This window comes from Bos javanicus, chromosome X, assembly GCF_032452875.1.
Source record: "Bos javanicus breed banteng chromosome X, ARS-OSU_banteng_1.0, whole genome shotgun sequence".
Lineage (NCBI taxonomy): Eukaryota > Metazoa > Chordata > Mammalia > Artiodactyla > Bovidae > Bos > Bos javanicus.
In genome coordinates this window covers 20,520,624-20,546,569 of record NC_083897.1, presented here as the reverse complement: position 1 = coordinate 20,546,569, position 25,946 = coordinate 20,520,624, and the positions used below count along the sequence as shown (strand labels likewise).

At 40.0% G+C, this 25,946-nt stretch overlaps 1 protein-coding gene across 5 annotated transcripts in view; it reads left to right on the top strand.

The window, feature by feature from the left end:
* The first annotated feature begins 17,331 nt into the window (after positions 1–17,331).
* ARHGEF6 (Rac/Cdc42 guanine nucleotide exchange factor 6) overlaps positions 17,332–25,946 on the top strand; it is a 116,602-nt gene continuing 107,987 nt past the window's right edge. For 2 of the 5 annotated variants that reach the window (XM_061408476.1, XM_061408475.1), the window contains exons 1-2: positions 17,347–17,629; positions 18,841–18,924. In XM_061408476.1, the coding sequence (XP_061264460.1) occupies positions 17,393–17,629; positions 18,841–18,924 (321 nt within the window). In that variant the 5' untranslated portion in view covers positions 17,347–17,392. Of the gene's footprint in view, positions 17,630–18,840; positions 18,925–25,946 lie in introns of all 5 variants that reach the window. The other 3 variants (XM_061408474.1, XM_061408472.1, XM_061408473.1) reach the window with 3 other exon arrangements.

Genomic DNA, 25,946 nt, shown 5'->3' with positions numbered 1-25,946 from the left:
AATTCTGGCCTCTCAAAATTCGTATGCTGAAGTCCTAAACCCCAGTACCTTGGAATGTAATTATATTTGGAGATAAGGTCTTTAGAGAGGCGTTTAAGTTAAAGTGAGGTCTTTCAGTCAGTTCAGTTCAGTCGCTCAGTCGTGTCCGACTCTTTGCAACTCCATGAATCACACAGCACGCCAGGCCTCCCTGTCCATCACCATTCCCCGGAGTTCACTCAAACTCACGTCCGTTGAGTTGGTGATGCCATCCAGCCATCTCATCCTCTGTCGTCCCCTTTTCCTCCTGCCCCCAATCCCTCCCAGCATCAGAGTCTTTTCCAATGAGTCAACTCTTCGCATGAGGTGGCCAAAGTACTGGAGTTTCAGCTTCAACATCATTCCTTCCAAAGAACACCCAGGACTGATCTCCTTTAGTATGGACTGGTTGGATCTCCTTGCAGTCCAAGGGACTCTCAAGAGTCTTCTCCAACACCACAGTTCAAAAGCATCAATTCTTTGGCACTCAGCTTTCTTCACAGTCCAACTCTTACATCCATACATGACCACTGGAAAAACCATAGCCTTGACTAGACAGACCTTTGTTGGCAAAGTAATGTCTCTGCTTTTGAATATGCTGTCTAGGTTGGTCATAACTTTCCTTCCAAGGAGGAAGCGTCTTTTAATTTCATGGCTGCAGTCACCATCTGCAGTGATTTTGGAGCCCCAAAAATAAAGTCTGACACTGTTTCCACTGTTTCCCCATCTATTTCCCATGAAGTGATGGGACCAGATGCCATGATCTTCGTTTTCTGAAAGTTGAGCTTTAAGCCAACTTTTTCACTCTCCTCTTTCACTTTACAGTGGGTCTTAATCCAGTATGACTGAAGTTCTTATGAGAAAAGAAGGCCACAGAGACACCAGACACGACGTGTGTAGACAGCCAGGTGTCCATATGAAGATACAGCAAGAAGGCCTCCATCTGCAAGCCAAAGAGAGGCTTCAGGAGAATCCAGACTGCTGAAGCTTTGATCTCAGACTTTTAACCTCCAAAATTGTGAGAAAATAAATTTTCTGCTGTTAAGCTACCCAGTCTGTGGTATTTTGTTATGGCAACCCCAGTGTTACTGAGTCCAAACTCATATTGCTTGCAGCACAACAGGCCAGTCAATGGAGAAACAAGCTGTTGGGCAAGGAGTGGTGGCTTTATTAGGAAAGCCAGCAGGCTGGGAAGATGGTGGACCAGTGTCCCAAAGAAACATCCTGCCCAGGTTTGGATGCTAGTTTCTTTTATTGTACAAAGAGGGGGAGGTGTGTGTGTATGTGTGATAGTCACTTAGTCATCTCCAACTCTTTGTGGCCCCATGGAATTCTCCAGGCAAGAATACTGGAGTGAGTAGCCATTCCCTTCTCCAGGGGATCTTCCTGACCCAGGGATCAAACCTGTGTCTCCTGCACTGCAGGCAGATTCTTTACCATCTGAGCCACCAGGGAAGCCCCAAAAGACAATAAGTTGTTGCAAATATTTCCTGGTTCCGGTAGACTCCAGAGGAGATGTGTTGATGTCTTCTTTCCTGCAGCCTTTTACAGGTGGCCCTGGTCACAATGTTTCCTGTAAGCTAAGATATTTTAGCTTAACTTCATTGCTTAGGAGGCAGGGTCCTGGGAAATAGACCATTATGTCTACTTTAAGGTATATGATGCTGTGAACGTGCTGCACTCAATATGCCAGCAAATTTGGAAAACTCAGCAGTGGCCACAGGACTGGAAATGGTTCGTTTTCATTCCAATCCCAAAGAGAGGCAGTGCCAAAGAATGTTCAATCTACTGCACAATTGCACTCATCTCACATGCTAATAAAGTAACACTTAAAATTCTCCAAGTCAGGCTCAACAATACGTGAACTGTGACTTTCCAGATGTTCAAGCTGGTTTTAGAAAAGGCGGAGGAACCAGAGATCAAATTGCCAACATCCACTGGATCATTGAAAAAGCAAGAGAGTTCCAGAAAAACATCTATTTCTGTTTTATTGACTATGCCAAAGCCTTTGACTGTGTGGATCCCAACAAACTGTCAACAATTCTGAAAGAGATGGGAATACCAGACCACCTGACCTGCCTCTTGAGAAATCTGTATGCAGGTCAGGAAGCAACAGTTAGAACTGGACATGAAACAACAGGTTCCAAATAGGAAAAGGTGTATGTCAAGGCTGTATATTGTCACCTTGCTTATTTAACTTATATGCAGAGTACATTATGAGAAACGCTGGGCTGGATGAAGCACAAACTGGAATCAAGATTGCTGGGAGAAGTATCAACAACCTCAGATATGCAGATGACACCACCCTTATGGCAGAAGGTGAAGAAGAACTAAAGAGCCTTGTGATGAAAGTGAAAGAGGAGAGTGAAAAAGTTGGTTTAAAGCTCAACATTTAGAAAAGGAAGATCATGGCATCTGGTCCCATCACTTCATGGCAAATAGATGGGGAAACAGTGGAAACAGTAGCAGACTTTATTTTGGCGGGGGGGCTCCAAAATCACTGCAGATGGTGACTGCAGCCATGAAATTAAAAGACATTTACTTCTTGGAAGGAAAATTATGACCAACCTAGACAGCATATTAAAAAGCAGAGACATTACTTTGTCAACAAAAGTCCATCTAGTCAAGGCTATGGTTTTTCCAGTGGTCATTTATGGATGTGAGAGTTGGACTATAAAGGAACCTGAACACTGAAGAATTGATGCTTTTGAACTGTGGTGTTGGAGAAGACTTTTGAGAGTCCCTTGGACTGCAAGGCGATCCAACCAGTCCATCCTAAAGGAGATCAGTCCTGGGTGTTCATTGGAAGAATTGATGTTGAAGCTGAAGCTCCAATACTTTGGCCACCTGATGCGAAGAACTGACTCATTTGAAAAGACCCTGATGCTGGGAAAATTGAAGGTGGGAGGAGAAGGGGACAACAGAGGACGAGATGGTTGGATGGCATCACCGACTCAATGGACATGAGTTTGAGTAAACTCCGGGAGTTGGTAATGGACAGGGAGGCCTGGCGTGCTGCAGTCCATAGGGTTGCAAAAAGTCAGACACAACTGAGCGACTGAATTGAACTGAACTAAACTGAAGCTATAGGCAACATCTCTTTAGTGATTAACTTGTAACAAAAGCAATAGAACACAAAGGTTAAAGGAAAAGAAATGGATCCAATATGGAGTAAGATTTGTTCTTCCTTATTATAGTAGCAGACTAAGAGAATACTGTTGCAGGAAATAGGGGGCGATAATTGCAAGAGCAAAGTCCTTGAGTGGGTGAGGTTGATCTTCGCAAGGAGCACCGACAGTTCATAGATTATAATAGGAGGGAGGCCAGAGCAGATGAGTACAGATGCAGATAGCTTGGTTGACTTGGAGAAGGGGAGATAACTGGCTCAATTTTCTCAGTTACATATGCAAGATCATCATCTGGCAGTGAGGAGCGTAGAGAGGAAGATGCAGATCTGATGAGAGAAGCCAGTGTTTTCAATAATCTTCTGATAAAGTGGAACAGTAATTGAACTAGAGAAATACAGTAAGATTACTTGGTAGTGCTAAAGGCCCAATCAAGGTGTGAGATACTAAAGTGAATCCAGAGACTTCCCTCATGATCCTAAGGGAAGGATCGGCTAAGTCTCTGAGCTCCCAAGGCAGGCAGTCTGGTTTTGATTTCTGGTCAGGGAACTAGACCCCATATGCAGCAACTAAAAGATCCTGCATGCCACAACTGAGACATGGAACAGCCAAATTAATAAATAATTTTTTAAAAAGTGTATATTGTACCTCTGGCATTGTGAGACCTGTGGGTATCTGTCTTTTCAAGAATGTTATATAAATGAAATCATACACTATGTAACTTTTGGGGACTGGTTTTTTGCATTCAGCATCATTCACTTGAGATCCACATAGGCTGTTGTGCGTATCAATAATTTGTTCCTTTTTATTGATTATCCTGAGCAGGATTCCATGATATGGATGGGCCACAGTTCGTTCATCCATTTGCCTGTTGAAGGAAGGACATTTGGTTGATTTCCAGTTTGGGCTGCTACAAATAAAGCTGTTTTGAACATTTATGTATAGATATTGATATTTTTATTTTTTCTGGACTAGATTTCCAGGAGTATAATTGCTGGGTTAGATGGCAAGTACATGCTTAGTTTTTTAACAAACTAAAAACAACTTTTTTTTAGATTTTTTAAAAAAATATTTAATTGGAGGATAATTGCTTTACAATGTCATATTGGTTTCTGCCACACAACTTTTTTTCCCCACAAACTATTTTCCCATAGTGGTTGCAACATTATACATTCCTCCCAGTGATATAGGAGTGATCCAGTCTCTCTGCATCCTTAGCAGCATTTGGTGTTGTCACTGTTTTTTTATTTTAGCTCTACTGATATGTGTGTAGTCAGATCTCACTGTGATTTAAATTTGCATTTCCCTAGTAGCTAATGATATTTAACATCTTTTTCATGTGTTTATTTGCCATCCGCATGTCCTGTTTCAAGAGCTGTTTATGTCTTTTGCCCATTTTCTATTGGATTGTTTATTTTTTAACACTGAGCTTAAAATGTATTAAAAGGTGTTTTAGGCTTTTTAACATGTATTCTAGATAGTAGGTCTTTATCACATATATGGTTTCTAAGAGTTTCTCTCAGTCTGTAGCTTGTCTTTTCATCCTCTTCAAATGGGTTTTCAAAGAACAAAAGTTCTTAATTTTGATGAAACCTAATTTCTTAACTTTTTTTGTTCTGTAGATTGTGATTTTATAATCTTCCAAACTTGTCATATTTTCCTAGGATAAGTTTCTAAAATGACCTTGAGGAAAAACTTTAGGCATGATATAAAAGATGTACATCATAAAGGAAAAGATTGGTATATTTTATTATGTACAAAATTTAAAATTTCTGTATAGTAATTGCTAAGAAATTAATAAAATGTAAAAAAGGCAAATACTAACGAGGAAACAATTTAAAAAGTATATATCAAAAGGTTAGTATCCTTAATATCCAAAGAGGGATTATAAGTGAACAAAAACAAACTATATTCAGTCTCACTTGTATGATATAGAAGACATAATTAAAAGTAGACTGAGCCAGGGACTTCACTGGCAGCCCAGTGGTTAAGACTTTGCCTTTGGGACTTCCTGGCGGCACAGTGGATTGGAATCCGCCTGCCAGTGCAGGCAACAAGGGTTCATTCCCTCGTCTGGGAAGATTCCAGGGCCTCGGAGCAACTAGGCCCCCGCACCACAACTTCTGAGCGCGCGTGCTCTGGAGCCTGTGCTCCACGAGGAGAAGCCACTGCAGTGAGAAGCCCAAGCACCATAACAAAGAGTAGCCTTCGCTGACCGCAACTAGAGAAAGCCCACCCAAAAGCCACAGAGACCCAGCACAGCCAAAAAAACCCCCAAAACTTTGTCTTCCAATACAGGGCGTGCAGGCCAATCCCTGGTCAGGGAGCTAAGATCTCACATGCCTTGTGGCCAAAAAACCAAAGCATAAAACAGAGGCAATATTGTAACAAATTCAATAAAGACTTTAAAAATGGTGCACACCAAAAAAGAAAAAAAAAAAATGTAGGCTAAGCCAACCTCTGCTTCTACCCATAAAGGATTATGTGGTACGGACTTTTCCTCCCAATATAAACAACTTGAAAACCAGTCAGAATATATGAAACAACTCTTTCCAGAAATTGAGACAACCAGCAGCACAGGACTTTGATCCCCAAGAGAAGGGAAACAAAGGGGGAAGAACCCTGTGGTCACTCAGATTTTTGCCTAGAGGCAAATTCAGTTCTACGACAGGAGGAGGGGCAAATTGATTGGATGCTGTATTGAAAAAAAAAATCTTTGAAAAACATTTTAGGGACAAATGGGAAAGTCTTAATATGAACTGAATATTGGATGGCATTAGTGAATTTTGCTTATGTTCAAAATATCCTTAATTTGAGGAGAGGCATGCTGAAGTATTTAGGGTGATTTAGGGTGATAGGATGTCTGCAACTTATTTAATCATTTATTTAGAAAAATATAGCCACTGTGCCTATTTAGGCAAGTGAAATATGGCAGAATGTTTCCAATGATTAAATCTAGATGTTGGGGACAAAGGAGATCATCATATTCCCTCAGTCTTTCAGTAAGTTATACATTTTCCTTATTAAACTGTGTGTGGGGAGGGAGGAGTTTCAGTTTTAGTCCCCCATCCTGACATTTGGGTTGGAATGCAAATGTCATGACTAGTGTCCAAGCAGTCTGTTTTATTTATTTATTTTTTGCTCATCACAATTGCCTTTTAATTTTATTGTTATTTTTTTGGCTGCACCTCACACCTTGTGGGATCTTAGTTCCCTGACCAGGGATTGAACCTGGGCCCTCGCCAGTGAGAGTGCAGAGTCCTACTACTGGCTCACCAGGGAAGTCCCACAATGGCCTTTTAAAAAATAGCAATTTTGTTGAGACATGATTAACATAGTGTATAACTTACCTATTTATTTATTTATTTTTTATAACTTACCTATTTAAACTGTACAATTCAATGGCTTTTAGTATATTTACAGAGTTGGGCAACCGTCACTAAATCAATTTTAGAATATTTTCTTCACTTCTTCCTCCCCGCCTGGAAGTCCCACTCATACCCATTGGCAGTCAATCCTTATTTCCCCTCAACTCTCACCTCAGTCCTAGGCAACTGCTGTTCTACTTTCTATCTGTGTGGATTTGCCTATCCTGAGCACTTCATATAACTGATCATTCAATACATGATCTTTTGTGACTGGCTTCTTTCACTTAACATAAAGTTTTCAAGGTTCATCCATGTGTAGGATGTGTCTGTACTTCATTTCTTTTTGTAAAATGAATAATATTCACTTGTAACATTTTATTTATCCATTCATCAGGTGATAGATATTTGAGTTTTCACTTTTTGGCTATTATGAGTAATGATGCTATGAATCTTTGTGTACAAGATCTTACGTGGACATGTTTTCATTTCTCTTGGAGTGGAATTGTTAGCACATATGATAACTGTATTAACATTTTGAGTCACTGCAAAACTGTTTTCCACTGCAGCTGTACCATTTGACATTTCCACCAGCAATGTATGAGGGCTCTAATTTCGCAACAGCCATGCCAACACTTGTTATTGTCTGTGTGTGTGTGTGTGTGTGTGTTTTTACCATAGCCATCCTCATAGGTGTGAACTGGAATCTCATTGTGGTTTTGATTTGTGTTTCCCTGAAGGCTAATGATGTTGAGCATCCTTTCTTGTGCTTATTAGCTATTTGTATATCTTTGGAGAAATGTCTCTTCAGACAATTTACCCATTTTTAGCTATTTGTCTCTCTGTTGTTGTAAGAGTTTTATATACATATATATATATTCTGGATACAAGTCCCTAATCAGAAATATGATTTGCAAATATTTTCTCCCATTCTGTGAGTTGTCTTTTCAGTTTCTTGATGGTGTCCTTTGAAGGAAAAAATTTTCATTTTGAAAAGACCTGTTTATCTCTTCTTCTCTTTTGTGGCTTGTGGCCTTGGTGTGATATCTAAGAAACCGTTGAGGGGACTTCCCTGGTGGTCCACTGATTGAGACTCTGTGCTTTCACTGCTGGGGGTGTGGGTTTGATCCCTGGTCCAGGAACTAAGATCCCATATGTTGTGCAGCCACAACAACAACAACAACATCAAACCCACTGCTTAATCCAAATTCACACAAAGAATCATTTTGAACTATGAGGTGGGAAGCTAAAAATGGCAAAGTAACTGAAAAGTAGCATCAGTAGATCTCTGATGACTAGGAAGCTGCATGCTAGCCTTGGACTGCCAAATTCTGTATTTGTTTTATATGAGAGTGAGATAAAGTCTCTTATTTAAAAAATTGAGGACCTCTGTTTCTTAAAATGTGCTACAGGCATTGAAACATGTATAATATCATGTATGAAACGAGTCGCCAGTCCAGGTTCGATGCACGATGCTGGATGCTTGGGGCTGGTGCACTGGGACGACCCACAGGGAGGGTATGGGCAGGGAGGAGGGAGGAGGGTTCAGGATGGGGAACACAGGTATACCTGTGGCGGATTCATTTTGATATTTGGCAAAACTAATACAATATTGTAAAGTTTAAAAATAAAATAAAAATTTAAAAAATGTGCTACAGAATGAATTATTTGCAAACAAATAACTGACATTGACTTAGTATCCACCAGGTGTGACAAAGTTTTTTTGTTTTTTTATTTTGGTTGCACACTTCAGCTTATGGATCTTAGGTCTCTGACCTGGGAACAAACACAGATACCCCCTACCTGCCCGCCTTCCCATTGCACAGTGGAAGCATGGAGTCCCAGTATGACAAACTTTTATGACTCAATAACAAAAAGACAAACAACCTAGTAAAAGAGGGGCAATAGAAATGAACAAAGATTTTACAGAAGAGGAAATATTTGTGGCCAATCAACAGAGAAAAGCAAAGGAGAAAAGGAAAGATATAAACATCTGAATGAAGAGTTCCAAAGAATAGCAAGAAGAGATAAGAAAGTCTTCTTCAGTGATCAATGCAAAGAAATAGAGGAAAACAACAGAATGGGAAAGACTAGGGATCTCTTCAAGAAAATCAGAGATACCAAAGGAACATTTCATGCAAAGATGGGCTCGATAAAGGACAGAACTGATATGGACCTAACAGAAGCAGAAGATATTAAGAAGAGATGGCAAGAATACACAGAAGAACTGTACAAAAAGATCTTCATGACCCAGATGATCATGATGGTGTGATCACTGACCTAGAGCCAGACATCCTGGAATGGGAAGTCAAGTGGGCCTTAGAAAGCATCACTACGAACAAAGCTAGTGGAGGTGATGGAATTCCAGTTGAGCTATTTCAAATCCTGAAAGATAATGCTGTGAAAGTGCTGCACTCAATATGCCAGCACATTTGGAAAACTCAGCAGTGGCCACAGGACTGGAAAAGGTCAGTTTTCATTCCAATCCCAAAGAAAGGCAATGCCAAAGAATGCTCAAACTACCACACAATTGCACTCATCTCACATGCTAGTAAAGTAATGCTCAAAATTCTTCAAGCCAGACTTTAGCAATATGTGAACCGTGAGCTTCCTGATGTTCAAGCTGGTTTTAGAAAAGGCAGAGGAACAGGAGATCAAATTGCCAACATCTGCTGGATCATGGAAAAAGCAAGAGAGTTGCAGAAAAACATCTATTTCTGCTTTATTGACTATGCCAAAGCCTTTGACTGTGTGGATCACAACAAACTGTGGAAAATTCTGAAAGAGATGGGAATACCAGACCACCTGACCTGCTTCTTGAGAAATCTGTATGCAGGTCAGGAAGCAACAGTTAGAACTGGACATGGAACAACAGACTGGTTCCAAATAGGAAAAGGAGTACGTCAAGGCTGTATATTGTCACCCTGCTTATTTAACTTCTATGCAGAGTACATCATGAGAAACACTGGACTGGATGAAGCACAAGCTGGAATCAAGATTGCCGGGAGAAATCTCAATAACCTCAGATATGCAGATGACACCACCCTTATGGCAGAAAGTGAAGAGGAACTAAAAAGCCTCTTGATGAAAGTGAAAGTGGAGAGTGAAAAAGTTGGCTTAAAGCTCAACATTCAGAAAACGAAGATCATGGCATCCAGTTCCATAATTTCATGGGAAATAGATGAGGAAACAGTGGAAACAGTGTCAGACTTTATTTTGGGGGGCTCCAAAATCACTGCAGATGGTGACTGCAGCCATGAAATTAAAAGACGCTTACTCCTTGGAAGGAAAGTTATGACCAACCTAGATAGCATATTCAAAAGCAGAGACATTACTTTGCCAACAAAGGTTCGTCTAGTCAAGGCTATGGTTTTTCCAGTGGTCATGTATGGATGTGAGAGTTGGACTGTGAAGAAGGCTGAGTGCCGAAGAACTGATGCTTTTGAACTGTGGTGTTGGAGAAGACTCTTGAGAGTCCCTTGGACTGCAAGGAGATCCAACCAGTCCATTCTGAAGGAAATCAGCCCTGGGATTTCTTTGGAAGGAATGATGTTAAAGCTGAAACTCCAGTACTTTGGCCACCTCATGCGAAGAGTTGACTCATTGGAAAAGACTCTGATGCTTGGAGGGATTGGGGGCAAGAGGAGAAGGGGACGACAGAGGATGAGATGGCTGGATGGCATCACTGACTCTATGGACGTGAGTCTCAGTGAACTCCGGGAGTTGGTGATAGACAGGGAGGCCTGGCGTGCTGTGATTCATGGGGTCACAAAGAGTCGGACATGACTGAGCGACTGATCTGATCTGATCTGATCTGAATCAACATACTAAAAAATTCTTGGGACTTCCCTGGTGGTCCAGCGGTTAGGACTCTGTGCTTTCACTGCAGGGGTCCTGGGTTCCATCCCTGGTTGGGGAACTAAGATCCCCCAAGCTGTGTGTTGCAGCGAAAAAAAAAAAAAAAGGCTCAACCTTATTAGTAATCATACAAGAGTAAATTTCACACCCACAAAAATATTTTTAAAAATTAAAAAGTCTGTAATATGGAGTGTTAGCTATGATATGGAGTGATAGGAAATCATACCCTGCTTGTGGGAATGTAAATTTGTATAATCATCTTAGAAAACCATGCTTTGGGGATCGCTATGTGGCTAAGGATTAATTGTAGTGGGAGTAACTGAATAAACAAGCTGAAAAGACAGTTGGTTGTGGTTAGAAAATGTAGTGCTTGAATTCATGATGCAGGAGGCAGAGAAGTTTGTTCAATGACCAAGTACAAGGTGTGACCTTGCAAGTGGTTAACTAAAGTGGAGGTGAGTTCACTGAAGATGATGAAGCATGTTAGTCTGGGTCCAATTAGGACAGATAAAGCACAGGGGGATTTTAACAGGAAAAGTTTAACGTAAAGAATTACTAACGATAACAGGGGACTGGAGTAATAAGAGATTGGCTGGTAAGAAGTCAAGGGAACTCTAAAAGAATATAGGAAGAGCAGATATAATATACAATGGCAGACAATATAAAAACAATATGTAATAGTCACTACTCACAGAGCTGTGATAATCTCTCTTTCCCTGTATAGCTGAGATCCAGGCCTTGTTAGAGAAGTTGCCTGTGGTGTGCTGAGTCAGAGGAACTTGCTGGACATCCACCCTCTGGAACTGGCTGAAAACGTGCTTCTCCAGGATGTTTCCCATTCATAGGGGAGGTATCTCACCAGAAACACTGCTACAGAACCACCCAAGGGTGGTGCCAGGGGAAATTGCCACCCACTGTGCATTGAGGAAGCCAGTGCACAGAAGGTGGGTGCTAGGAAAGTGGAGGGTGGGGTGGGTGGGGGTGAGGTGTCAGCGGGGGTGGGGTAGGTAGGGGGGTGGTCTTACCAGGAGCCTATAGAGGAAACACACAGGAAACAGGAAGTAAAGCCCCTTCTTCCTGCCAGGTTTTTCCACCACCATCTACTAGATAAAATATTTCAAACCTGCTGGCAAAAGAACACAGCCTGAAAGTCCCCAGATCCACTTTCACAATAAAAAGAGGGAGTGAGAGGTATTATATCAATTACAGGTAGAGGAGGTCAAGAAGCTGAGTGGTCATGCAGTTGGATTGTTGTTCTTGTGAATACTGAAATTATCACCGGTGTTTACAGAAATTTTGGTGGAGTATAAGGTTGTAAAACAACTTGTTTCTTCACGTGTGACCTTGGTCCACTGCCTCAGAATCAAGGGGATACTTTAATAATACAGATTCCTTTGTCCCACTGCAGATCCTCTAAACTGGGGTATTAGGGAATTGAACCCCCAAATCTTTTTAACAAGTGCCTTAGATTTAAAATTTCAAAAATCAATTATGATTATTCCAAAGGCAGAAAAGTTAAGAAAATAACATAATGGGTTCCAATGTACCCAGAAACCAGTTTTAACAAATGTTAACACTTGCCTTATTTGCTGTAGGTTTTTTTATTTTTAATATAATATTACCAATTTACCGATCGGCACAAGTTCCACTCTCATGCCTTTCTCCTCCCTCCATCATAAGAGGTGATTATTTTTGTACGTTGTCATTTGTAAATGACTACTTTAGGTGATGGAGAGCCTTTGAGAGTTTTTGAGCAGGAATATTAAACGATTACAGAGGTGTTTTTGGAAAATCAACCAAACTGTGCTCTGCAAGGGAATTCATTAAGATGAGAGGATAAAGGGGGAAAGCCAGTGATGAGGCAGTTTCAGTGGCCCAAGGTGTGTGGTATTAAAGATCTGAAGTAGAACCAGAAACCTTTGCTCTTTGTATGGCAAAAACCATCACAATATTGTAAAATAACTATCCTCCAATCAAAATAAATTAATTAACTGAAAAAAAGCACTATACTAAAAAAATTTTGTGGGAGGCATTTAATTAATTTAAAATTAATTTTTATAAGAGGATAGTTGTCTTATCTTTTTAAAAAATTTGATTTGCTCAAAATTTATGTTATACTTTATTTTAGGTGAAATCTATATGTAATTTCAAGTTGAAAAAATCAACTTCAGTGCTCCCATTTCATTTAGTTTATGTTTTCCAATTTCTCTGTCTCTTTCTTTTTGATAGTCTTTCTCAAGCTTTTATCTATCAAGCATAGTAGAAAAGCTTTTGTATACATATATATAATATATGTATAACATATATATTTTATAAAACTTATGGATTTTTGCCTAGCTAAAAAATTTATGACAGTTTGATTCCACTTGTTTGACTTAGTATGAATAGAATGTTACATTTTTAACTCATATTCACTCAAAACTTTGGTATAGTTCCACGTATTTTGGCATCCAGTATTACTGCTAAAAGTCTAGAAAGTTTATTATCTTAGTGATTTTAAAAAAATTGAATAAGGCTTGAAATCCAATTCTGAGAACATAAAGAAATATCACATTGTAAGAAAAATAAACAACCCAGAAAATTAACATGTGGTACAATATTATTAATTAAAGTACAGCTTTTGTTCAAATTTAAAAAAAATTGGGGCATTAAATTAATTAATTTTAAATTAATTTTTATTGGCATATAGTTGCTTTATCTTTTTAAAAAATTTGCTCATAATTTATGTTCCACTTTATCTTAGGAAATCTATGTATAAATTTAATTTGAAAAAATCTGCAAAAAATATAGTTTTCAAAATAGAGTACATACTGGCTACCTTTTAACAAATCTGAGCAATATTACTTGAATACAATACCAAGATTATAGAAATTCAAAGTTACAATCCTGTTCAGAAAACCCAGATTTAAAACATCTTTTCAGAAAGTTCAATGTCTGTCTTTTAAGGTTATTATGAAATCGATTTCATATCTGGTATCATGTTGTGTGCTTAGTCAATAAAGCAGAAATAGATCTCTGCTTTATTGACTATGCCAAAGCCTTTGTGTGGATCACAATAAACTGTGGAAAATTCTGAAGGAGATGGGAATACCAGACCCCCTGTCCTGCCTCTTGAGAAAGCTATAAGCAGGTCAGGAAGCAACAGTTAGAACTGGACATGAAACAACAGACTGGTTCCAAATAGGAAAAGGAGTACGTCAAGGCTGTATATTGTCACCCTGCTTATTTAACTTCTATGCAGAGTACATCATGAGAAATGCTGGGATGGAGGAAACACAAGCTGGAATCAAGACTGCTGGGAGAAATATCAATAACCTCAAATATGCAGATTACACCACCCTTGATGGCAGAAAGTGAAGAAGAACTAAAGAGCCTCTTGATGAAAGTGAAAGAGGAGAGTGAAAAAGTTGGCTTAAAGCTCAACATTCAGAAAGCTAAGATCATGGCATCCGGTCCCATCACTTCGTGGCAAATAGGTGGGGAAACAGTGGAAACAGTGTCAGACTTTATTTTGGGGGGCTCCAAAATCACTGCAGTTGGTGATTGCAGCCATGAAATTAAAAGACGCTTACTCCTTGGAAGGAAAGTTATGACCAACCTAGATAGCATATTCAAAAGCAGAGACATTACTTTGCCAACAAAGGTCTGTCTAGTCAAGGCTATGGTTTTTCCAGTAGTCATGTATGGATGTGAGAGTTGGACTATAAAGAAAGTTGAGCACCGAAGAACTGATGCTTTTGAACTGTGGTGTTGGAGAAGACTCTTGAGAGTCCCTTGGACTGTAAGGCGATCCAACCAGTCCATCCTAAGGGAGATCAGTCCTGAATATTCATTGAAAGGACTAATGTTGAAGCTGAAACTCCAATACTTTGGCCACCTGATGTGAAGAGCTGACTCATTTGAAAAGACCCTGATGCTGGGAAAGATTGAAGGCGAGAGGAGAAGGGGACAACAGGATGAGATGGTTGAATGGCATCACTGACTGAATGGACATGAATCTGAATAAACTCCTTGAGTTGGTGATGGACAGGGAGGCCTGGCATGCTGCAGTCCATGGGGTCACAAAGAGTCGGACACAACTGAGTGACTGAACTGGACTGTGTGCTTAGATAAAATAGTCGCTAGATTTCTGTATGGCAGAAGGAGAGCAGATAATGTTGTTCATCAAAATGGGTAGACTCTAATATTCATATGATGGAAGAGAAAACTTAGGCTTCTGCTTGAATTAAATGAGTCAGTGAGGTAATTTCATGCAAGTTCTGGATACATGTATCCACCTTTACTTCTGCCATTCTCTTCTTGCAAGCGTGACAAGGTAACTTTTGCATAGCATTTTATTTTTTCATACTCTTATGTAAAGCCTGTGCTTTGTGCCGCTATGATCTCCTGTCTTTCAACTCTCCAGTCTGTTCCCCCAGGTCATTAACTTCTTTTCATTGCCCTGGGTTCCCTGGTTAGTCATTTCACCCGTATGGTTGCTACTGTCCTGGAATGCCTTGCTTTCTTGACATTTGCCCATACCAACCCTAACTTCCAATCTTTATACTAGTAGAAGTGTTTCTTCTGCTTTGAGATGGCCTTGCCTTTCTGATTTTACTCTATTGCTTACAGTCATTTGCGATAGCCAATGTCTAAAATGAGGCAGATTTTCACCCCAATAACCCCAGTGGGCTCAAGCCTATTTTGAACAAGGCTGGGTTCCTGAAATTACCCAGGCTTTATTCTTCAACAAAAAATGTAAGTGATACCTTAATAATACTGCCGGATTTGTTTGTCTGTAGAATACAATTTTGATGAGCATTTGTGAGAAAACTGGTCAAATGAGATATCAAAGTATATTTAAGCAGGTTACATTTAAGAATTTCATTGATCAACACATGGATTTTGGTTTTATTTCCATTACATAGATTTGGTCATGGATCAAAAGTCAATGAAAACTTTTGATTGACTATACTTATTTTGCTCAAACTGAATATCTGGAGGTCAAATCTTTCTTATAGAATTATTGATAGATACAACAACATGAATGAATCTCAAAGTGATGATGTTAACTGCAAGAAACCAGACAACAGAAAGGTCCACACTGTATGATTCCACTTATACAAGATTCTAGAAAATGCAAACTAATCTACAGGATTGAAAAAGGATTTTTCATTGTCTGGGATTTTAAGGGAAAGGAGGGAAGATGGTGTTGAAAGGGCACAATAACACTTTTGGGGGATGACAGAAAAATTTTTTGAATTGTGTGTGTATGATTGTATCATGGGATGTATACATATGTCAAAATCCATTAAATCATACATCTTAACTATGTGTGATTCATTATGTCAATTATATCTCAGTAAAAGTACAAAAATCATTAGCAAGGAAAACATGTTGGTTTTAAGTCATTAAAATGTCTGCTGTGTACCAGGCACTCTGCTGGGGACAGTGTTCATCAAGGCAGACAAGACCCCTCCCCTAGTGGAGGCTATATTCCGGTGGAGGAGACAGATCAACAAATGACAGTGGTCAAGTCTGGATAACTGTTACGACAAGGTAAAAAGGGGAAGCTTTGAAAGAATGTAGCCAGATTAAAAAACAATTTTTATTTGGCTGCACCTGGTATTAGTTGTGGTACGTGGGATCTTCACTGTGGCATATGGGATCTAGCTCCCTGACCAGGGATGGAACCTGGGCCCCCTGCATAGGGAGCGTGGAGTCTTAGCCCCTGGACTACCAGGAAAGTTCCCCAAACATGTAGCAGGATTATCTAAGCTGATTATTTGGTAGTAGATGCCTGTCACTCTGTTGAAAAGATTCTTAAAGTTAGCAGGATCCCAAGCATCAGGAGAGGGTAGTGATGGTGAGTACCATGCATTTGCCCAGATCAGGCTATACTGTTGGCCTTATCATAAATTTCCTAATCATGTGGCTATTATAACTGGTTATGAAGCTGTTTTAAGAATAGTGTCGATCTCTTGTTATAGACCTTTTTTTTTTTTTTTTCCAGAGCAATATTTTGAAGGCAAAATGTTTCTTGTTGGGGAAACATCAACCTTCAGACTGTAGTAAAGACAGAGGACAAGTGTTCTTTTGTTCTCGAAAATTCTGTTTCCAAGTGCTTTTCACTAGCCGATATGACTGTGTCTGAGCCTTTGCTAAGGGCACTGCAGCTGGATTGTGTAGTGGAACCAGGTCCAGAAAAAGAATCGCTCAAGAATGCAAGTAAACAGGATGTCAGATGTTATCCTTAGTCTATTTCCCTAAACATAGCTTTTTGGCTGCAAAGTAAAATGCCATTCTTCTAGTTTGTGCTTACACAGAGTGATGGCTGACAGCAGGCACAGTCTTCATCTGCTTGGCACGTTGTCACCGTGCAATTCAACGTGTTTTGCAAAGGAATGATCATGACACATTATCTCGGTGAGACAGTAAGAGGACATCCGGCCATTTCTTGGAAGAATTTTCCCAGCTTACCTTCTCTGAGCCCTGTTGTGCCAGCACAGCTCCCCACGAGGCTCAGATCTGTCTGACCTAAGAGCCAGTTGGCATCTTCCTCTTGACAGAAGCCAGATTTTCACTGGGGCTAGACTATTTATTGACAGCGTTTTCCCAGACTGGCCCATGAGTATCTCATTTCCAAGGTCCCCTGAAGTGCTGGCTCGCCTCTGTTTTCCCAGAGCGCTCGCTGCCTTCTCTTTCTTCCCTCCCCAGCATCCTGCTCACTTCCTTCCCTTACAGCTTCTTGCACTGTTGGTTTTTTTTGGGGGGAGGGGGAGGGGTGTGAGTGTGTGTATGTATTTCTTCTTTTTTTTAAAAAAAAAAAAAATCCTAATGAATTTGTTTTGCAGCTTTTGAAAAAGAAACGCAGTGTTATCCAGGATTATCCCCCCATTCATTCTATTTCTACATCTTTGAGTGTGAGCTCTGTGGTTTTCGAATCCCAGAATTGGTGTGGCTTCCACCGTTGTCTAAGGAACGTTGTTTTAGAGCTTTGCTCTGCAAGCACGAGAAGAGAACTCACAAAAAGGAAGACAACAGCAGATGCAATCGCGGATGTGGCTTAGTCCTTGCAGCTGCCCCAGAGAGGTGCTTGGGAGCATTCAGTCTGCAGTAATGAATCCAGAAGAGCGTGTCGTGACCTGGCTCATATCCTTGGGAGTATTAGATTCCCCCAAAAAGACCATCTGTGATCCTGAGGAGTTCTTGAAGTCCTCGTTGAAAAATGGGGTAGTGCTGTGCAAACTGATCAACAGACTAAGGCCTGGCTCTGTAGAAAAGGTAAGGGAAATTTGCAGTATCTTTAGGGTTGCTCACCACCAGAGAGCAGCGGTAATGTCACTCTGGAGATTTCGATTGCTTGGGTCATGGGACACTCCTGCTTTCATCTCTTTCTGAGACTTAACCGTTCTTTCTTACTGTTTTCGTAGTTGGAAAAAGTCAGAGAATGAAAGGTTATCCTTTAGTGATTGGCCACTGGAGGTTAGTACAGTAAAAACCTGTGACACCACTGGTGCCAGGGGACAAGGAGAACACCCCGTCACGAGCTGGCTCTGTCATAGAGACGCGTGTTGTACCTCCCTGTGTACTGAGGACATGTTTTGAACCTGAGGTTCATGTGAGTCCGTGGAGTAAAGGGATGATTTGTAACAGATATTCAGGGTGCTTATTGATGGTATGACTAAATTTAGTGTGGATTTACTTCTCAAAGAAATAAAGTATCCATTGAAAGAGAGGCTATTTAGCAATCAGGAGAAATAATCCAAAATGTCACAACGGGTTTGTTAAAACAATAGAAACCAAATATATGTTTTGAATGCAACACGTGTTCAAAGTGAAACTAACCTTACTCATTTTTAAAAATCCAAAATTGTGAATGTTGGAAACCCATGATCACCAGTATGAATAATTTTAAAAATGGGCACCTTGACTAAGTTTAAAAGTGGAGCCATAAATTATTTTTTTAAGGTCAGCAGGGAATGAGACACTGAGTACAGTTCATTTCCTTCCTTGAGGCAGTTGGTGTTTTTATTGAACATACCGATTTACTTATAATTTCTCAAACTTGGAAAACAGTGATAAAATGAAAAATGTCGAGAAATGTGATCAAATGTAAAGAGCAGCGAAGAGGAAAATACAATTTTAATACATTATCATGAGGAGGATGGAGGGAAATGATAGGTTGAAAGCAGTCAGGATGAAAAAAACTTGCAGGGTCTCTCTAATTTGCTATCACCACACTTTGGTAGAAAGCATGAGAAAGTTTATAAGTGCAGATGGCTTGGGGCTAAGGACTTGGTGACATTTGGAACAAGACCAACCGTTTAGATTTTTGCATCACTTCCTTCAGTGGTTAATTTCTCTTCCTGGATTGACAGTAATGTTGGCCCCACCTTAAAAAGCCTACTTTATCTAGTTATCAGCGAATGATGCAATGATGTGTCCCACTTGGGATGACAGTCTCCAAGTGATATTTGACTGTGTTTCTCTAGTACTGTCTGGAGCCCCAAACTGAAGCTGACTGCACCAACAACATCAATGACTTCCTGAAAGGATGTGCGGCCCTTCAAGTGGAGGTAAGCCCACCCAGGTTGCCTTCCTTGTGGTCATTTTTCACTCTGCTAATGAACATGGTGTTGTGGTAAAAGGCTTATTTTCACTGTTAAACAGAGGAAGCATTTTTATGGAAACCATGGTTAAGATCGATGGTCCTCAGTCATTGTTTGTTTGTTTGTTTATTTTTTTTTCCAGAAACCAATTCCAAAGCAAAACAAAATCAAAATTCAAAATATGGTAACTTTTATCTTACTGTATAGCACAGAGAACCATATTCAATATCCTATGATAAACCATAACGGAAAAGAACATTAAGAAAAAGAATGTCTGTATATGTGTAACTGAATCATTTGGCTGTACAGCAGAAATTAACACAGCAATGTAAATCAACTATAATTCAATTTTAAAGAACCAAAATATAGTACCACTTAAAAACAGCTCTCCAAATTTGTTGCATAACTCAGGGAACTCAAACCAGGGCTCTGTGACAACTTAGAGGGGTGGGATGGGGTGGTAGGTCGAAGGGAGATTTGAGAGGGTGGGGACATATGTATACCTATGGCTGATTCATGTTGATGTATGGCAGAAACCAACACAGTATTCTAAAGCAATTATCCTCCAATTAAAAATAAATTTAAAAAAAAAAAAAACAGCTCCCAAGCTCTGAAAGCAGGCTTTTGGTGCCAGAGGTTGTATGGTATGCATCCCTACTAAGTGGAGGCCAAAGTGGGCCACTGGATGCTGCAGAGGGTTACTGTAATCCTTTTGAGTTGGGAAGGGTGGAAAAATTATAACCACTTTTCCCCACTAACAATTTAGAATAGAGGCCATGAAAGAATTTGGGCCTGAGGTAGAAACTGTATATTAAGTTACATTGTATTCTTTTATGTTATGTGGATCCTTGCAGTAAGTATAGGGGGTGTTGCTGAAAAGGAGGTGACACTTCTGCTTGTATGTTACATTATTTCATGTCTCTGTGCTTTAGTGCTTTAATCTGTAAAATGGACACAATAATAACTACCTTATGGGGCTGTTTTAAGGATCAAATGAGATACTGCATAATAATTTAGAGCTAAGAGCTCCAAATTCCAAAGATCTATGAAATAATGTAGGTAGAGTACTCAGCACAGGACCCGGGGTGTAAGAAGTATTAGTACTGGTTTGAGCCTGGACTCTTCCCTACTGGCTCAGACAGTAAAGAATCTGCCTGTAATGCAGGAGACTCGAGTTCAATCCCTGGGTTGGGAAGATTCCCTGGAGAAGGGGGCGGCAACCCATTCCAGTATTCTTGCCTGGAGAATCCCATGGACAGAGGAGCCTGGTGGGCTACAGCCTGTGGGCTTGCAAAGAACTGGATACAACTGAGCGACTAACACTTTTACACACCTTCTGGTATTAGACTACTTGGGTTCAAATCTCAGTTATCTCTTGCTAGTAGCTTTGTGACCTTGGGCATGTTACTTAACTATGGCTCTATGCCTCAGTCTCCATATCTGCAAAATGGGAAGAATAGCAGCACCTGTCTCATGGGATTGGTATAAGGTTTCAAAGAATTCGCATCCTTGGAAGAGTGCATGGCACACAGAAAGTTTTCTCCTAGTGTTAGTTAACTTCTAGTAGTACTAGTACAAGTACCTTTTCCCCAGATAAACTTTGCTTCCTTCAGATTTTTTCTGAAAGTTAGCCATAGCATCAAGTTATGCTTGTTTCAGAATATTTTATTCCAGATTTCCTTATTGCCAAATTTTAGCTCCTTCCCTCTCTCTCTCTCTTTATCTTTCTGTGTGTGTGCCTGGGCACACAGTGTGTATGGCTTTTAAGGCAGGTGCAACCTACTCTATATCCCTTATGGAATGATGTCTGCTCTGAACAGATCATGGCATTTTCTTTTCATTTGTTAAATAAAAACATGGTGAGGTTGCCAATGATTCATGCACTCTGAAGCTGTCAGAAGGTATATTGAGCTTCTTTGTGGTTCTAAGAATACTAGGTGATACAGAAACACCTCCTGGGTCTGGCATTGTTGAAGAATGAGTCGTTTCACATAAGTGGATTTTTCTGACAATTAATGCTTACTCCGTTAAGCACCCATACTTAAAATATTTTTGGCCACTTTGGACACAAACATTTCTTTAAAAGTATAACATAATTTTCGTTTCTTACATGAAGGTCACCAAACATATTTTGATCTCTTTTGGATAATTCAGGCTGGCCTGAGCATCAGATGAATATTGTGAGGAGGCAATATCTGGCAGGATGGTTAAGCACATCCCTTCTCCAGTTTGACAGACAGACATGGGTCAGAATTTTGGCTCTGTGTGATTCTGAGAAGTTACTTGGCCTCTCTCTGCTCCAGGTTCCTCATCTGTATAATGGAGACATGAGTAATAGGTACTGCATTGGATTTGTTTATTTATTTTTAATATTTTGACCATAGCTTGCAGCATGTGGGATCTTAGTTCTCTGACCAGGGATCAAACCCTTGCCCCCTGCAGTGGAAGCAGGGAGTCTTAATCACTGGACGGCCAGGGAAGTCCCTGCATTGGATTCTTTTAAAGATCAAATGAAATAATGCATCTAAAGCACTTCATATGTCATTGCACATAAAGCATGCATAATAGCTGTTCACTCATACCATTATTACAGGTAGTGTTGCACACAAAATTATGCCTGAAAGGGGTGCACAGCAATCATACAGAGGCACTCCTAGAACCCTGAGGGAAGATTAATAAAATCAATACATGAGGAATGAGATTGAAAGCTGAGCGAGGGTGCACCCAGCAGCCAAAAATACTGACCATTCAGTCTCAAGTTCCCAAGGTAGCTAGGAGATAGACTTAAACACAAATATTTGCAAATTTAAAAACATTATTTTAAAAATTGAAAGTATTTGACGTACAATATGGTGTAAATTTAAGGTGTACGATGTGTTACCTTGATGCATTTATATTTTGTAATATCATTGCCATTGTAGCTATATTTATCACATCACCTAAGTACAATATTGTTGTCTGTGTTCCCTATAGTGGACATTAGACCACTATGGTGTATTTACTACTCATTGTAGGTTGGTAAGCTTAAACAATGTCAGTTTTCATCCCTCAGCCCCCACCCCCTGGTAACGGCTCTTTTTTTATATTTGATTTTTTAAGATTCCATGTATAAGTGAGACCATACAGTATTTTTCTTTGACTTATCTCATTTAGCATAATGTGCTCAAAAGTCCATCCCTGTTTTTGCAAATGCCAGAATATCCTCCTTTTGCATGGTTGAAAAACAGTCCATTGTGTGTATATACCACATCTTTTCTTGAAATCCATTCATCCATTGATGAACATTTAAATTGTTTCTGTATCTTGTCACTTTAAATAGAGTATCTCTCAGATCTAAAGTACCTAGCATAGTGCCTAGTCTGAAGCGAAGTGAAGTGAAAGTTGCTCAGTTGTGTCCTACTCTGCGTTCCCATACAGTCCATGGAATTCTCCAGGCCAGAATACTGGAGTGGGTAGCCTTCCCCTTAGGGCATACTTAATACTTTTTTTTGTTGACACTATGAAACTGTTAATGTTTAAAAAGCAAAAAGAGCAGGGCTTGATTGTTGCCAAGGACACACTATTATTTATATACAGAAAGAGTGCCAGCTGGGAACGGTCAGTTTGGAAATCTAGAAAAATGAAAGCAGAGATGCAGCAGTACATTGACAATTTGAGTGTTGACTGTGGGGCACGGTGACCACATGAAAGAGCTGCTGCCTTCTGACCCTCTAAGTGGCCAGCTGGTCTCTGCAAGTGACCTCCATCTTTGTGTTCTCATGTGGCTCTGGTGTCCTAGGGTCGCTAGAGGCTCATGCCACTGGCAACTCACCAGGGAAGTACGCTGAGACACCTGGGAGACAAGGATGCTTCTGAAGTGCCTCCCAGACTTTGATAGTATCTTCTTAAAAATATTTCCCCATTTTCTTTCTTTTTAATTTAATTAAAATTGTTATTATTATTGGCTGTGTTGTGTGGCTTGTGGGATGTTAGGTCCCCAATCAGGGATCAAACCTGGGCCCCCACCAGTGGAAGTGAGGCATCCTAACCACTGGACCACCAGGGAAGTCCTTAAAAATTATTTTTTATTACACGAAAAATTCTTAAAATTCTATAGTGCTTTCTAATTTTCAAAAGTTTCACACATATGATTTCATATAGTCCCATAATAACCCCTTTTATTCCCTTATCCCTATGTTGCCTTCTTCCTCCTTCCCTCTCCCCTCAGGCAGTTTGTTTTCCATATCTGTGAGTCTGCCTTTTTTGTTTGTTTTAGTCACTAATTTGTTGTATTTTTTAGATTCCACATATAAATGATATCATACAGTACTTGTCTTTCTCTGACTTGTTTCACTTAGCATAATGCCATCCAAGTGTCCATCCATGTTGGGATAAATTGGCATTATTTAGTTCTTTTTATGGCTGAGTAGTATTCCAGCCATAACACACACACACACACACACACACACACACACACACACACCACATTGTCTTTATCCATTCACCTGCTGACAGACACTTAGATTGCTTTTATACCTTGGAAATTGTAGATAATGCTGCTATGAACATTGAGGTGCATGTATCTTTTGAATTGGTGTTACACCCAGGAGTGAAATTGCTGGGGCATATGGTAGTTCTATTCTTAGTTTTTTGAGAAACCTCCATACTGTTTTCCACAGTGGTTGCACCAATTTACATTCCCATTGACAGTGTAGGAGGGTTCCTCTTTCTCAATACCCTCCCAAATTTGTTATTTGTGTTCTTTTTCATGATAGGCATTCTAACAGGTGTGAGGTGATACCTCATTGTGGTTTTGATTTGCACTTCCTTGATGATTAGCAATGCTGAGCATCTTTTCATGTGCCTGTTGGCCATCTGCATTACCTCTTTGGAAAAATATCTATTCAGGTCTTCTGCCCATTTTAAAAATTGGGTTGTTTTTTTGATGTTGAGTTGCATGAGCTGTTTATATATGTTGGATATTAACCTCTTATTAGTCAGCATTTGCAAATATTTTCTCCCATTTAGTAGATTGTCTTTTCATTTTGTCAATGGTTTCCTTTGCTGTACAAAAACTTTAAGTTGTAGGTGCCATTTGTTTATTTTTTAAATTTCCTTTGCTTTAGGAGATGGATCAAAAAATATTGCTGTGATTTATGTCCAAGAATAATCTGTCTATGTTTTCCTCTAGGAGTTTTATAGTATCTGGTCTTTAATCCATTTGAGTTTAGTTTTGTGTATAGTGTTAGAGAATGTTCTAATTTCATTCTTTCACATGTGCTGTCCACTTTTCCCAGCTGCTGCTGCTAAGTCACTTCAGTCGTGTCCGACTCTGTGTGACCCCATAGACGGCAGCCCACCAGGCTCCCCTGTCCCTGGGATTCTCCAGGCAAGAACACTGGAGTGGGTTACCATTTCCTTCTCCAATGCATGAAAGTGAAAAGTGAAAGTGAAGTCGCTCAGTCATGTCCGACTCCTAGCGACCCCATGGACTGCAGCCCACCAGGCTCCTCCGTCCATGGCATTTTTCCAGGCAAGAGTACTGGAGTGGGGTGCCATTGCCTTCTCCACTTTTCTCAGCACCACTTATTAAAGAGACTATCTTTTCTCCATTGTATATTCTTGCTTCCTTTGTCATAGATTAATTGACTGTAAGTGAGTGGGTTTATTTCTGGGCTCTCTATTCTGTTCTACTGATCAATGTATCTGCTTTTGTGCTAGTACCATACTGTTTTGATTGCTGTAGCTTTGTAGCATAGCCTGAAGTCACAGAGTGTGATTCCTCCAGCTCTGTTCTTCTGTCTCAAGATTGTTTTGGCTATCTGGGGTCTTTTGTGTTTCCATACAAATTTTTGAATTATTTGTTCTAGTTCTGTGAAAAATGTCACGTTGGTATTTTTGATGGTTTGTTGTTGTTCAGTCATGTCTGACTCTTTGTGACCCCATGGACTGCAGCATGCCAGGCTTCCCTGTCCTTCACTATCTCCCAGAATTTGCTCAGATTACTGTCCATTGATCAGTGATGGTATATAACCAACCATCTCATCCTCTGCTGCCCTCTTGTCCTTTTGCCTTCAACCTTTCCCAGCATCAGGGTATTTTCCAATGAGTTGGCTCTTTGCATCAGGTGGCAAAAGTATTGGAGCTTCAGCATCAGTCCTTCCAATGAATATTCAGGGTTGATTTTCTTTAGGATTGACTGGTTTGATCTTGCACTCCAAGGAACTCTCAAGAGTCTTCTCCAGCACCGCAATTCAAAGGCATCAATTTTTCAGTGCTCAGCTTTCTTTATGGTCCAACTCTCACATGAATACTGAAAAAACCATAGCTTTGACTAGACAGACCGTTGTTGGCAAAGTGATGCTTTTGCTTTTTAATATGCTGTCTAGATTTGTCATAGCTTTCCTTGCAAGGAGCATCTTCTAATTTCATGGCTGCAGTCACCGTCCACAGTGATTCTGGAGTCCAAGAAGATAAAATCTGTCACTGTTTTCACTTTTTTCCCATCTATTTGCCATGAAGTGAGGGGGCCAGATGCCATGATCTTGGTTTTTTGAATGTTGAGCTTTAAGCCAGCTTTTTCACTCTCTTCTTTCACTATCATCAAGAAGCTCTTTAGTTTCTCTTCACTTTCTGCTATTAGAGTGGTATCATCTACATATCTGAGGTTGTTCATATTTCCCCCGGCAATCTTGATTCCAGCTTGTGCTTCATCTAGCCTGGCATTTCACATAATATAGTCTGCATATAAGTTAAAAAAACGGAGTGACAATATACAGCATTGTCACACCCCTTTCCCAATTTGGAACCAGTCCATTATTCCATGTAATGTTCTAACTGTTGCTTCTTGACCTACATACAGATTTCTGAGGAGGCAGGTAAGGTGGTCTGGTATTCCCTCTCTTAAAGAATTTTCCACAGTTTGTTGTGATCCACACAGTCAAAGACTTTAGTGTTGTCAATGAAACAGAAGTACATGTTTTCCTGGAATTCCCTTGCTTTCTGTAGAT